Source organism: Brachypodium distachyon, chromosome 3 (genome assembly GCF_000005505.3).
Source record: "Brachypodium distachyon strain Bd21 chromosome 3, Brachypodium_distachyon_v3.0, whole genome shotgun sequence".
NCBI lineage: Eukaryota > Viridiplantae > Streptophyta > Magnoliopsida > Poales > Poaceae > Brachypodium > Brachypodium distachyon.
The window spans coordinates 11,882,302-11,896,412 of record NC_016133.3 but is presented as its reverse complement, the minus strand read 5'-3'; the positions used below and the strand labels follow the sequence as shown (position 1 = coordinate 11,896,412).

At 42.2% G+C, this 14,111-nt stretch overlaps 2 protein-coding genes across 4 annotated transcripts; both read left to right on the top strand.

Moving 5' to 3' along the window:
* Positions 1 to 2,150: 2,150 nt before the first annotated feature.
* Positions 2,151 to 6,080, top strand: LOC100832566 (putative methylesterase 14, chloroplastic). Its single transcript, XM_003573234.4, has 5 exons — positions 2,151 to 3,233; positions 4,693 to 4,932; positions 5,011 to 5,154; positions 5,234 to 5,368; positions 5,471 to 6,080. Exons 1-5 carry the CDS (start codon positions 2,904 to 2,906, stop codon positions 5,810 to 5,812), a joined length of 1,191 nt encoding a protein of 396 aa, XP_003573282.1. The 5' UTR covers positions 2,151 to 2,903; the 3' UTR covers positions 5,813 to 6,080.
* Positions 6,081 to 6,373: 293 nt separating this feature from the next.
* LOC100831866 (survival of motor neuron-related-splicing factor 30) lies at positions 6,374 to 10,947 on the top strand. Of its 3 annotated transcripts, none has more exons than XM_003573233.4 (10): positions 6,374 to 6,544; positions 7,786 to 7,863; positions 8,045 to 8,132; positions 8,255 to 8,268; positions 8,403 to 8,510; positions 8,626 to 8,708; positions 8,817 to 8,892; positions 9,404 to 9,589; positions 10,204 to 10,332; positions 10,554 to 10,947. In XM_003573233.4, exons 1-10 carry the CDS (start codon positions 6,479 to 6,481, stop codon positions 10,722 to 10,724), a joined length of 999 nt encoding a protein of 332 aa, XP_003573281.1. In that variant the 5' UTR covers positions 6,374 to 6,478; the 3' UTR covers positions 10,725 to 10,947. The 3 variants fall into 3 exon arrangements, with proteins under 3 accessions (XP_003573281.1, XP_010234250.1, XP_003573279.1); XM_010235948.3 differs by having other exon boundaries at positions 8,045 to 8,156; XM_003573231.4 differs by lacking the exons at positions 8,045 to 8,132; positions 8,255 to 8,268 and having other exon boundaries at positions 6,376 to 6,544.
* Positions 10,948 to 14,111: the final 3,164 nt, after the last annotated feature.

Genomic DNA, 14,111 nt, shown 5'->3' with positions numbered 1-14,111 from the left:
CAGCATACGCGGCGTCCACGCGAATGACTCCGTCGATGGGTTCAGCGGCGGCTACTCGAATGGCCAGATCCACATCACATACCATCATGACCGAATTTCGCCCAAATCTGCCCATTTGGACTAAAATGAGCAAATCTGTCAAGTTTAGTGAATCATTTGAGGAGTTTTCAAGTTAATGGATGAAACTGAACATCGTTACCAAGTTCATGGACCCGCAGGGTAATTTCCTCGACACGTTGCATGCACATAAACCAAGCAGAGAATATATAGGTACACGGCGTTGGCAGTTGGCACCAAACCGATGGTTACGTATATACGTACGTCATGGAAGCAATTCCCCGTCGTTAACAAAAGCGATCCAGACTTTAATGATCGAAGAAAGCAACATCTTAACTAATCTCCTCCTCATGAAAGAACATATAAAGCAACATATATGCATAGCATGCATGCAACTTCTTTAATTTGACTAGTAATTTCCTTTGGAGAGAAATTAATCAAGTAAAGCGCCAACGCACGCACTCGTAGTTTGCATGCAGAAAAAGGAATAAGTAATACTCTTTGATTGATTGCAATGCAATCATCCATATACATGCAAATTAGAGGCTTGATTAATTAGTGTCTGGCTGGGTGTGTGGCGAATCATATCCCTTGACAGAGGATTATGTCTCCTGTACAGGAGGCTGGATCGATGACAGTATTCCATTCCTTTTCGTCTTTTGTTGCATGGAATGTTGTCGCTTAATAATCCGTTTATTCTCAACGAGAAGACAATGCTCCTGTCCAATTTTTCGAATACTAGTACTAGTAAACTAACTGTTCGGCCAATTTCTTCACCGTCTTATTACGTGTCCTTGTAAAAAGTACGTAATAATTAAGCAGCACCTATTAGTATTCCGTTATTACTAATAGTGGAACCCGATCGTATGATCGTAAGGAAAAGGAAAAGGAAAGGCAGCACCTATTCGTTAACTAGTTCTTCCTCAGTTCCAAATTATAAGATGATCTAACTTTACTCTAGGTCAAATTTCTTTGGTTCGACCAAATTCATAGAAAATCTGCCAACGTCATCAACAACTTCAAATTAATTTTGCTAAATTTTCGCCATGACATATATCTTTGTAGCACTTATGCGACGCTGTAAATGTTAGCACGGAGTAGTATATTTTTCTTTCTATAGTCTAACTTGGATAAAATTAGAATATTTTATAACTTGAAACAGAGGGAGTACATGTGGGTCAATAGTACGTCGTAGTCTCATGTCTTGGACAAATAATTGGATCCAGAATGTAATTAACATTGTTGGTACGAGCCATATTAAGCTCCACCAAACAAATATTAGTTTGCATTTCTAAATGTAGGTACCTTTAAATCTCCATTTGAAATACTACTACTCTTTCCGTCTAACAAAAGATGTTTCAAGTTTGTCAAAATTTAGATGTATATAGACATGACTTAGTGTATAGATGCATTTAAATTTAATCAAAATTGAAAACATCCTTTGTTGGACGGAGAAAATACTAGTAATTATTATTATTACTAAAACACACTTTTTTGTTTGAGTTAGTATATGCATAACTGAAATGGAAGGAGATAAAAAGATGTACACACACTATCGCACCCCAAACTGGTCCTCGCACACCTGCATTTCCTGCATCATTCATTCATCGCAGCAGTGCCACTGTTCTACCCTCTGCATTCATTCATTCGCTCAACGGACCCATCGAATTCACTCCAGCAGTGCTTCCCTTTCAGATCCGTTCAGGTGCCACCATTTCTCGCAATTCACAGGTACACCTCCTACGGTCACAATCATAAAAAGAAGTGAGACGATTCTGAAGCTCAAAAGTCAGACAGTGCACCTGTTCTTTTGGGTTTGCAGCTAGTAGTAGTACTATATGGAAAAAAGGTCAAAGGCAGGAGCTTCGGATCTGAGAAAGGCAGACCAGGATATCCTCTCTCGTCAGAAACTGAAGGAAAAAAACAAAAGCAGAGGGAAATCAAAAGAAAGCTTGGCTGCCATTTTTTATACAGTGGTATCATTCTTTTGAGCCTGGCTGCTACATTTCTTTTCCTTTGTCTGAAGAAAACGAGGAGAAGGAAGGAGGGCAGGTTGCTGATGGTGGTGGTCAAACCAGACAATTAAGACAGTCTGTGAACTAACTGGAAAAAGAAAAAATTAGTAGCTAATAAAGGAGTAGTCCACTCGCTTATCAAGAGGAAGATTACAAGAAAGAGGTCTATTTCTTCATCCACGAGACAGCGAGAGAGAGACAGAATTCCCCGGAAACCGCCGCCCAGGGCAGCAGCCTCTTCCTGCTGCTTTGTCTCTTCCAAACAAAGGTTAAATCTTTTTCTCCGCGAATCATTCTGTAAGGTATAGAAGATCCAAAAGATGATACAGGGAGGAGGGAGAGAGAAAGGGGAATAAATCGTTTGCGGGGGCGAGATTCGTGTGTGGGGAGATGTGGAGTTAGGTGCTTGGACCAGTCATAAATTCTGCCCTCGTTCTTCTCCTTCTTCTTCTTCCAGATCTGTTCCCGTGCTTCGACTTTGGGCGCCGGACGCCAGGAGGAAGAGGACACTCTTCTCTCGCTCTTCGAGCTTATCTTTCTCCTGATTCTGAAAATTTCCCCGGAGGAAGTTTGTCGTTCCTTTCTGAGAAGTTTGTTTTGCCGCTGATTTCCTTCCTCTGTGTGAGTCCACACCGCTCGAACCAGAAATCGAGACCTTTTCCCCCCTCCTTGCTTGAATCTCACAGCTCGCAGCCTTTTCCCGTCTCGAGTTTTCATCGGCTCAGGGTCGGCTGTTGCTGCTCGTCTTTGCCGATTTGTCCTCAGGCAAAGCTACTACTCCAGTACTATTGTTTTTCTCGGCCAGTTTCTTTTTGTCTGTCTCTCCTTCCGATGGGCAACGCGTTCGCGTGCATGTCGCGCAAGGAGCGGCGGGGCGCGGCGGCGTCCGGCGTGTCGCGCAGCAAGCGGATGGGGAGCGCGCGGTCGGGGCGCGGCGGGGCGGCGGCGGCGGCGAAGCTGACGCCGGCGGAGGAGGAGCTCCTGCACCGCCAGGCGCTCGCCATGGCCATCCACCAGCACCTCGACGCAGGCGGCTCCATGTCGCGCCGCATCGACGGCGGTGGCGGTGGGGGCTCCATGTCCCGCCGCATCGGACCCGGCGGCTCCGCCAGCTCCCGCCGCCACGGCAACCTCCCGGACTCCGTCGCCAACGCCAAGGCTGTAAGGCTCCTCACCTCTCTCTTCATATGCTTCGAAATTCACTTTCTGCATTCTTCGCTTGTTCTTATATTGTTAAAACCAGCAAGTTCGTCGTGTCAATGCAATTGTACAATTTTGTTATGTATTCATGTCAGTATTTGTTCTTCCATGGTCTGAAAAAAAGCTGTGGACCTTTTTTCTGTGAACCGTAGAGTTTGGTTGGTTGCAATCGGTGCATTGTTAGGTATAGTACCAAACTATTCAATTGGCAAGTGTTTCTTGCAGGATCAGTTGGCCATTTGGCCCTAATGATTGTGGCAAGAGCATCTTGTTGTACGTTTCTGTTGTCTAAGGTGTTTGGTCGGCAGAATTCTGTCATTATCAGAATGGTACCACAGGATTGCGAGTTACTGGTTTGCTGCATTCTTTGATGTCTAGCTACTGTAGGTTTAGCTGTTTGGCTAGTGAATCGGTTCCTATTTTCGGATTGCTTGTGAATTGTTGAAGAATGTCTTTTCGTCGAAGAATGTCTTTTCGTTGCAAGGAGAATATCTGCATTTTAGAGCCATTTTCTTCATATATTTTGATTTCTAATCATCAGCAGTGAGTTCAGATTAATATATAGTTGGATGTCGAGGTTCTGAAAGTATCACTATGAACACAAGATGGGTTTTTCTATACTTATTACTTGGTGCTGTTCATCTTGTTAGTACAAAGTAACATTTCTTGATGTAAATCTACCAAGGGCAGCAATATTTGCTGTTTCGCTTCAGTCTTTTTTCATGAATAATGTTCTTACCTGTTGATATCTTATTCCACTCCGAGCTTCTTGAATCTTGAATTCGTTTGTCAAAAATTAAAGTATATGGATTACTAATATACCACTATATTGCAAAAAAGCATCTTTGTGTACAACTTGCTGATTCATGCATAAGACATGGTCATGTATTTATGGAGAACTTACAAGTTCCATGCCATTAGGAGTTAGGACTACAAGACAATACTGTGACCTCAACAGCTGTCTCACTAGTTGACAGCATGTTCCTATTTCTTATATGGTTCTCTCTTAATTGATTACTCGATATGCTACTTTTGTGTATTCTTATAGCAGAAGGCTTAACTGTGTGTTATTGGTGAACATTTGGTCCCAACTATATTCAATTTCTTTGTCCTCAGCCATGTCTACATCCACATTAAGAAGCATAGACATAATATTCTCATGCAAGCTGCTATGTTTGAGTAGTTGTCAAGTCTTCCGATGGAATGATGGCATATGCTTCCACATGGACGTGGTTATCTACACATGATTTATCTTAGGAGTTTGGACCTACCGTATGGTAGGAGTGATCCACATTTGCCCTTGTACTACTTGTTCTTGTTTACATTGTTTTGATCCATTTCCTTGTTTGCGTTCCTTATTAACAGATTATAACAGATTACAAGTTCTCACACTTTTCCCCTCTTGGAATGGCGCTTTCAGGTCCAAATTGTCTTAGAGAACTTAGAAACCAAGAAAATCGTTCTTGTCCACGGGGAAGGATTTGGCGCCTGGTGTTGGTACAAGACCATCTCTCTCTTGGAGGAAGCTGGTCTTGATCCTGTTGCCTTAGACCTCACTGGTTCTGGCATAGACCACACTGATGCTAACAGCATAGCTACATTGGAAGATTACTCAAAGCCACTAATGGATTACCTCAATAAACTCCCTGAGAATGAGAAGGTGAGTGCTGCATCTGTTGAGTGTACTAAAAATAGAACTGGCTCTCTGAGCGGTGTGTTCATGTTGATACTAATGCAGGTAGTTTTGGTCGCCCATAGTTGTGGAGGTGCGAGTGTGTCATACGCCTTAGAACACTGCCCGAAAAAGATCTCGAAAGCTGTATTTCTTACTGCCACAATGGTTAAGGATAGCCAGAGGCCCTTCGACGTGTTCTCTGAGGAAGTATGCACTCTCTTGATGTGTCCTCGTACACTTGATGTTCTTGTCAAGTAAACAACTCATGCGATATTGTTTTTTTCAGCTCGCATCAGCAGATGTTTTCTTGCAAGAATCACAGTTTTTACTCTATGGAAATGGAAAGGACAAACCACCAACTGGACTCAGGTTCGACAAACAGCAGATCAAGGGGCTATATTTCAACCAGAGTCCTTCCAAGGTACTCTATTGTCCTCTACTCATGTGTTCCAAACCCGAGAAGCACTTCGGCATACATTTTCATTCCAATAACTGCTAACAAGTTTCGTGCACGTCATCGCAGGATATCGCGCTGGCCACGGTGTCCATGAGGCCCATCCCGCTAGCTCCAATCATGGAGAAGCTCTCCCTGACCCCGGAGAACTACGGCACAGTGCGCCGCTACTTCATCCAGACGCTCGACGACCGCATGCTGTCACCCGACGCTCAGGAGAAGCTGGTCCGGGACAACCCGCCTGACGGCATCTTCAAGATAAAAGGCGGTGATCACTGCCCCTTCTTCTCCAAGCCGCAGTCCCTCCACAAGATCCTGCTTGAGATCGCGCAGATCCAGGCCCCTGCCGCACTGTTCCCGCCGGGCACCAAAGCAGAGACGGCCGGAGAGGAGAGCGCCAACAAATCATGACTCTTCGGAGTAATGCTTGTGCATATACATGAAAAAAAATTGAGTAGCACATAGGTTTGCTAAAAGGCGATAACAGGATGAAATGAAATCGGGACCGGTCAGTCAGTCAGTGAGTCAGATATGAGAATAATGTACTGTAGTTGTTAGCTGAAGAAGTTTCTCTGTTTCTTTTGTGATGATGATCAAAGTATAGTGGATGGGCCTGTGAGAGATGTGGTTTTACTTTATTACCCCTGTGAATTGAATGATCAGAAGAAGTTCAGAACATTGTCTTGCAGGTTTTATCATAATTTTAAAAAACTTTTTGGAATTTTGATACCGCGCAAAAGTAATAAAAAATCAATAAAAAAACTAATTTGTGGGCTTTTTTTTAGGGGAAGAAATAATTTTATTCAACTCTCGCTTGCACAGGGATACAAGCAGGCTAAAAAAGCCCCTTGGGCTCCATCTGGTATTCAAAACGGGCCAGTGGGCTTTAGCGAATCTTCCGGCCCGGCCCAATTGGAAGATGCAAAACGAGTCGGCCTTTCCTTCTTCCCGATAATAAATAATCCCAGCAAGAACAGAGGGATTTCTTCCCCGAAAACAAAACACAAGGAAAGAATCTGCGGAGCGCGAGACGAGGAGAACCGAATCGAGCTCGAGCATCAGAGGCGGCGCGCGGGCATGGAGGATCTCAGCGTGGAGGAGCTCGCGGCCAACCTCTCCACCTACAAGGACCAGCTCCGCGAGGTCTCTCTCTCTACCCCTCCCTCTGCAATTTTCTCGCGGAGGATTTGCTCTAATCTCTTTCGATTCCGGCAGCCCCTGGAGTGCCGCACGTTGTTCGTGCCCGAGTCGCGCGTGTGGCCGCGTGCTGTTTAATTTCTGGGTTTCGGATGCTGGCGGATTTATTGTTCAGAGAGATTAGGTTTTGGGTGTGGGGGCACGAGTGTGTCTGATTCTAGGGTTTGGAGAGGCCAACTCCGTTAGCGGATTCGGGGGGACCATTATCCATCAGAGACTAGCACGTATCATTATTTCTCCCATGAAAAGAGACCCCTTTTCGTTACTAGGAACAATGGGTAGTGGCAAAAATAAAAACAGTAATAGGTGAACCAACCAACATGCTCGTGCAAATTGCTCGAAGGTCACTAAATTAAGTTTGAACTTTAGGGACAGAAAAACCTGTAGGGAACTGTTAAGTATGATTCAGTTCAAGCTTCTGGTAGTTCGTACAGATTAGACAGCACTTTGTACATGCTTGATGTAGTTTAATTATCATGAAAATATTAGTATGATTTAGTGAGTATCTCTCTGTAGTTTGGCTTTTCAGAAATCAAAGCATGCTGCTTTGCATGTCGTTTGGCTGACGCTTTGCGGTGGAAGCATTTTAACTTGGACTTGTTATTGTACTAGATAAAAGCACGTGCGTTGCTACGGAATTATTATTATTTTACATAAGTTGGTTAATTGCGTTTTTGCTCTTATGTTCTCAAATTTTGTTAAATAACAATTTTCTCAAGATATACATTCGTTTTCTAGCTGTATTGGTGATAGCCTCAATTAAGTGAATTGACGACCACCAACTCGAATCTTTATAAGAAGTAAAGATGTTCCAGGTTTGAGCCATTTTTTTTGCAGCCAAATGCTTAACGCCACATTATATTTACGCTTTTTAGTATTGTTACCGTCTCATTCTATGTTAGACAAGTGATTTAGATTGGCAAATATTAAACAAAACGCCACCTGTTTTCATGAAAACTAGCAAACGTGTGCTGTTGGTGATCAATTGATCATTGCTCAGTGAAGAGTTTGCACTAATGCATTTTGCAAGAGGCAGGCTAACCACTATTGACATTCTTTGTTCTTACTGCAGTTACTTGCTACTTCCTTTTATTTTTACCTACCACTACAAATTTCTGTTTGCTGTGAAGCTCATGACCAACTCATTTCATGTGTACACTGGGTAATCGTTTGCCATCTTATTGCAGGTTAGGAAGCTTATCAAGGAGAATAAGGATGATGCTGGAATATCTGAATATGTTGATATGGAAAAGGAGCTTCAGGAGGTGAGTTATACTGCATGTTCTATCGTATACTGCTGTGTGCTTATGTTGGTATCAGCTAATTATCAGATGCTCTTTGTGTTACTCTGATGCTAGTATGACTTAACTATTTATACAAAAGGATGTTCGCTTCTTTGTATTCTGGGGCCTACGCTATCAATCCCTTTCTCTTCTTTGTTACAAGGAGCCATGCACAGCAAGATCTCATGAAAGGCAGCTTGGAACAGTGGATTTGTTTTTGGGCCATTTATATTTTGTTGTAACCTTGAAAGGTGAGAAGGTTGATTATGACAATGGTAGGGACCATCTGAGCAACTATATAACTAATGAACACAAAATATAAAATTCCATGGCTTCAAAGGTGTCCATTACTCTTTATCTTGATTGATTGCAGGTTTGTGTCTCATGGTAGAGTACCTCCTTCAGATTTTGGGTGTCGATGCTGCTGTTCTAAGTGAATCACAAAATTTGGGCGGTTTAAATAATATCGGGAGGCAAATTTTGTTAATTGTGCTAAATGTAATTTTCTGCGACAATTGCAGGTTATTACATTAACTGAAGAGCTTTTGGCAACTGCAAATCAAAGTGACAGTGCCCAGAATAATGTAGGTTTATCACTGCCAAATTATTCAGCCGGAGAGCAGTCAGAGGTAGTTTTATTTTTTATTCATGTGTTTACATCTGGATTACTAACCTAAAAAAGTTACAAGTGTTGATCTTCTTAACTGTATCATTACACTAAGACACACATTTTTCTGGTTTTAGGCACTGGATGACTTCTCGCAATCCCATGAAAAGTTTGCAGTTGGTACAAAAGTGCAGGCTGTGTATAGTGAAGATGGGGAGTGGTGAGTTCTTTTGATATGCCTCTGTATGGTTGCAATTATATGTCTGCCCTTCTGCTTTCCCCACCATATTAATTCCGTTACAATGTGTTCGGTTACCTGAATTATTAGGTATAATGCAACAATTGAAGGTCTGACACCAAATGGTTATCATGTAAGCTATGAAGGCTGGGGAAACAAGGAAGAGGTATGCTCATCTTTCGCCATATGGCTTTACAACTAATTATTACAAGTAGACATGTTACCCCCATGGTGATGTTCCATAATTCAGAAGTTATTAAGTTGCCAATAATGGAGTAATGCATCATATATGCTTTCCATCTGCAGACCTTTTCTGCAGCTAAAAGATTTTCTAATAGCGTTGTTTTAGCTGCATCTATCATCCTGTTCTATTTCCCCTTTTTTGACGTTTCTTCCTTCAGGACCCTTAATAGTTCTCGTACAAGGAAATTCATGTTTTCTTCTGTATTTTCTTGACTTTAAATACTTATTGACCTCCTTTGTGTCTGTCTCTTGTTGTTCCAAATTGCCACTCTTAGTTTCTTAAACTCAACTTGGCATTTGAATATGGAGTAATAAATAGAATAGTCCCTTCAATTATGTACCAGTTCTTTGAGACGTGGAAGAAACCAAATTACTTTTTTACATATTTTCTGTATGTCATTGTGTGCAAACTGTTAATTTCCCGCCTTTTATAGGTGGACCCTGCTAATGTCAGGCCACGTGACGAGGAAGCTGCTGATGCTTTGGGACAAGCTGCGAAGGAAGCTGAAGCGACTAAAAATGCAATAAAAAGGAAAATTGAACAGGCAGCAACATCTGACTATCAGATCCGTAGCTTACCTGCCAAACTTAAGATCGACCCAAATGACCCTGAAGATGTGGTGAGTGGATTAGTCTTTTATTCAATATATTCACAACTGCAATTTAAGTTGAATATCTCCATATGCAACAATTCAACATGTGTTCTTCCTGCTGTGATGGAAATACATACACAATTTTTTTTTGTTTAATGGAATAATGGTTACTGCTTCTCACTTTGACGTTGGAATGCTGATATTTGTTACACAAGTGTCCACATTCATGTCCATGTGAACCCCAGGTATAGCCTATGACAAACCTAGGGGTTTTGGCATTATGTCTAGTGGCAGGGGCGAAGCTAGAGAAAAACATAGCCCGGTGCACAGTAACTGGCCTCCTTCACAACAAATATTTGCTGGGCTGGGTTGTAGCATGGAATTCTTGGCCTGAGTGCACACTGGTTTCTGGACCTAATTACTAACAAAAGCAAATTGGGCCCAGGTGCCCGTGCACCAGGGTCAGCCCATGTAGTGTCGCCCAGTGGTGTTCACTTTGTGTTAATTAGCGACTCATTTTTGCTTAACTCTTCTGACCATGCAAAATGCAACATAGGTAGATAGTATGCCTTCTTTGTTTGTTTAAGATACATCTATTGGGTCGTGAGTTCTGACAATCTGGCTGATATTTGTATCTGCAGAAAACTGCAAAACGTAAGAAGATACATGCTTTCAAGTCAAAAGCACGCTTCGAGCAACTAGAATTTAATCAGAACAAGCGGCAGAATGCATGGCAACAGTTTCAAACAACCAAAGGGAAAGCTAAAAAGGTACTCTCTGTTCCCACCTGCTAGGGCAGCCTTTGGAATTACCCCAGAAGGCAGTGAGTCTAACTACCAGTTCGTCCTTCAAACTTTCTCATTATAATGGTGAAAACTATCTCCAGAGGAGATATTTGGTCAGAGCAGTTTCCTAACTAGCCTAGTCTAGAACCACTACCTTTTTATCAATCAAAATGAGCACTTAGTCTCCTTTAATTTTGTTCTTTCAGGTTGGATTCTTTTCTGGTCGCAAAAAGGAGAGCATCTTCAAGTCACCAGAAGATCACAGAGGTAAGGTGGGTGTCACTGGGAGCGGGAAAGGCCTGACCGACTTCCAAAGGAGGGAGAAGCACCTGCATCTCAAGGATGGCTCTGGAGACACAATGGACGACGAGGAATAGATTGAGTTTTAGATTGCGAGTGTCTCAGACACTGCCATGTCCGCGCTTATTGCCGGACTGGCCCCACCGGTGCTTTTACTCTGTACTTTGTATGCTGAGCTTGTTGAATCTAGAAATCAGATCACATAGATATTAATACTGTCTTCTTCATGTTTCTGCCTTGTGATCCAATGGTGCCCCTCTGATTATCCGGGTCTTGGGCAGACTCAATTTTCCGAAGTCATGTTCTTGATTTCATCAAGGCTTTTTTCTCCTTTGCCGCAGCCTCTGTTGGAGTTTCTTAACCAAACCTTCTTGGAGAACAAGTGTGGTGCATAGCTGTCATGGCCGTGTATATTGAACCGGACTCTTCTTGCAGTTGAAATGCTGCTTCTGAAGCTTGCACATGCATCGTACTAAACTTGGAAGGTGCCTTAAGAACCAAGACACAAAAAAAAGGAAGATAAACTCCTCCTTCCAGCATGGTTATTTTCTTGTAGAAGTCCTCGACAAAACTGAAACAATATTTTATCTTGTTTTGCTGTTGATGCTGCCATTGCTGGGTGTTTGTCAAATCTGGACATGAAACTTCTATATCCGTTCTTATACTTATCTATTACCTTTCTTTTGTTCTCTTCTGCAGGACTCGTCAAGTCTTCCGTGTGTTCTTCCTGACATATCGAAGGGAAAAAAAAAGCACCAACCTGTTTCTGTCCGTGTACTGTTTTCCCTCCTTTTCAAGCTTACTTGCTGTTTAATAATATAGTGACAGATAATTATCAATTAGAACATCCTATTCCTGTTTACAATTGCCACATGTGACACATGAGTTGCAGCGATTAATTAAGCTCGAGGTCAGCTCTCTCCCCCATAAAATTGGTGAAAAAACTCGACTCAGATGACGCTGCGAACTAAAAAGAAAGCAGGGCTCATTTTCCTTGCCAAATTGGTTGAGCACATGATACCCGTGGGAAAGTTGAGAAGTTGGCATGTCAATTCATGTGACCGTGTGGATCAGGAAAAAAAAAGAGAGGGAGAAAACGTCCTCAGGGTCCTGACTTAGCTTCTGAGGCAGAATTAGTGTCTCTGATCACAGCTGGATATGGTTGACAGACATGAAATCGCGATGCCAATTGTGTGACAGAACATCGATAGAAACTCTGGTTCTTTTTCTCGCTGAGCAACGTGAGCTAGCGAGGAATTATGCAAAGAACAATGGAAGATGGAACCTCAAGTGGTCAGTCAAGGAGTCTTGTTCTATGAAGATCCTTGTGAGCACATTGGCTTGATTTATTTATTTCTAATCCTAGGTAATAAGTATTATGGCCAGTTTATTGTGTAATGCTTCTAGAATCTGGCAAAGGCTCTTATTTGTTACCTACCCTTGAGATGTGACCTTCCTGATAACCTGGAAATTGAAGTTGTCTAAAATCTTCTTTTCTTCTCATCCACTGGTGTCCCTTTTCTCCAGGTCATTTAGCAGCGGCTTCTTTTTCTTTTTTGCTGCCTCCTTTTCCAGATTAATTATAATTGCTGGTGGCCGTGTGTCTGCTTAGGTTCAGGCTGTTTTGTTAGTGTGGAAAAAAAAGGCGATCATAGCCTTCCTGTATTTTTTACAGCAAGATTAGTCACCTACTTTTCAGTTCCTTCAACCAAAAATTACCCCAACTTCTTTTCTGATTCCCCATTTGTTTCCCTGTTGAATATTGAAAATTGCTTAAGCAAACTTTTGCATTCCTGATGATGCTGCTGCTCCCATTAATTCGTCCAAATCTTTTCATGATCTTGACATCATAAAAAAGGATCGAGTTGCTGGCTTAGAAATGCACACGATGCAGAATTATATATCCATCTTTCATTCTTTTTTAACTTGTGTAACAAGGCATGCTGATTCACCAACTTAATTAATTAGGGAGGTTAAAATCAGTTTGGTTTTGGGGTAGCAGTTTGTTGGATTTGCTATCTGGTTGGTTGGTATGGACTGTTGCAAGAAAAGCTGTGATTCAGATGGATTGATTAGGTCTCAGTCTGATGAGATTTTTTTCCCCGTGATGCAGATACATGACAGGTATCATGTGCTGCGATTGCATAGGTTAATTGTCAATTACCTAACATTCACCTTTTATATATACAATACATGTTAAACAACTATACATCATGATCACCATTCTTATCTGAATTTTTTTTCACCGGATACGCTGCCATAAATCGAGGAGGAAATATATATGGCATACTTACGAACTTACCAGCGTAGTTGTTAATCTCTTGATCATTGCAAGCTAACGCAGAGAGAGGCTTTGCTTCTAGTTGATGTTAGTTATGCTTATTTGTACGTGCTAATTAATGGATGATTGCACGTTTTCATCAGAAATTGAATAGCATAACTAACGCAGAGAGAGGCTTTGCTTCTAGCTGCAGGATTAATTAACTACTCCATGCATGCAAACAATGTAATTCCGAATCAAAACCATTAATTAATGGGTCTTGTCTTAAGCCCGTCTCGTAAATTTAGGAGTTCAAGCATGACACACGAGACGGTCAATTATACGAACTCAAAGATATATACCCACTCCGTTTCAAAATCAGTGATGTAGATTTGTATAAGAATTTATGCAAAATCCCGTCACTTATTTTATGACGGAGGGAGTATAATTGGTCAGTCAAAGTCATTTCTGATTTTCTGAAACCTTCCAGTACACACGCCAAACCTCTCGTCTACCCATGTCATCTCCGTCCAGCAAGTGTCTACTCCCTTTCTTAATCCCTCTCCCACACATCTGATAATCTCTCTGCCACCCCATCTTTATCTCCTTCCCTCTCTCTGCCTCCCGCACCCAAGCACCAGCCTTTTCTCTCTCTCCTCCTCTCTTTCTTCCCAATCTCTCATGCTTTTGCAGCAGCTCCGCATGGGCGCCCGATGCCGCACGCTGTTGGTCCGCCGCTGCCCTCGCGGCCATGGGGAGCAGCTAGACATGGAGGAGAAGATGGGGAAGCAGAAGGAGGAGGCTAGATCTCCACCGTCTCCTTCGCGGCAGACCTCCACCGTCGCGACCTAGCTCCACCTCTATCTCTAGTACTCCTTCCCTATCCGTGGTACCATGAGGGACGTGTGGTTCGTAGATTCATCCATAAATACTTCTTTTATTCGTTCTTCTTTTTCTTCTAGATCCATCATCGGTGGTGAGCTTCTATCTCGTATTAACTATGTACCGTATTTGTTGTACCATAAGGAGGGTAGATCTTGTTATTTTGCTTTTGAATTTCTTGGTTTTCTCTTTGAATTAAGAGCACGGGCAAGAAGAAAAGCGAAGAAACTTAGTACCTTGTCATGTACCAATGGTACATGCTGTGATTTGTTTGATGCATATTAATGACAAGGTACTAAGTTTTACCGAATGCTCGTACTAC

What these genes read in the sequence shown, in the direction of transcription:
- LOC100832566 (XM_003573234.4), top strand. Translation starts at nt 2,904, where the DNA reads ATGGGCAACGCGTTCGCGTGCATGTCGCGCAAGGAGCGGCGGGGCGCG. An exon ending in TCGACGTGTTCTCTGAGGAA is followed by an intron (nt 5,155 to 5,233) that starts GTATGCACTCTC and finishes TGTTTTTTTCAG; the next exon opens with CTCGCATCAGCAGATGTTTT. An exon ending in TCAACCAGAGTCCTTCCAAG is followed by an intron (nt 5,369 to 5,470) that starts GTACTCTATTGT and finishes ACGTCATCGCAG; the next exon opens with GATATCGCGCTGGCCACGGT.
- LOC100831866 (XM_010235948.3), top strand. Translation starts at nt 6,479, where the DNA reads ATGGAGGATCTCAGCGTGGAGGAGCTCGCGGCCAACCTCTCCACCTAC. An exon ending in TGGAAAAGGAGCTTCAGGAG is followed by an intron (nt 7,864 to 8,044) that starts GTGAGTTATACT and finishes CTTTGTTACAAG; the next exon opens with GAGCCATGCACAGCAAGATC. An exon ending in CAAATGACCCTGAAGATGTG is followed by an intron (nt 9,590 to 10,203) that starts GTGAGTGGATTA and finishes TTGTATCTGCAG; the next exon opens with AAAACTGCAAAACGTAAGAA.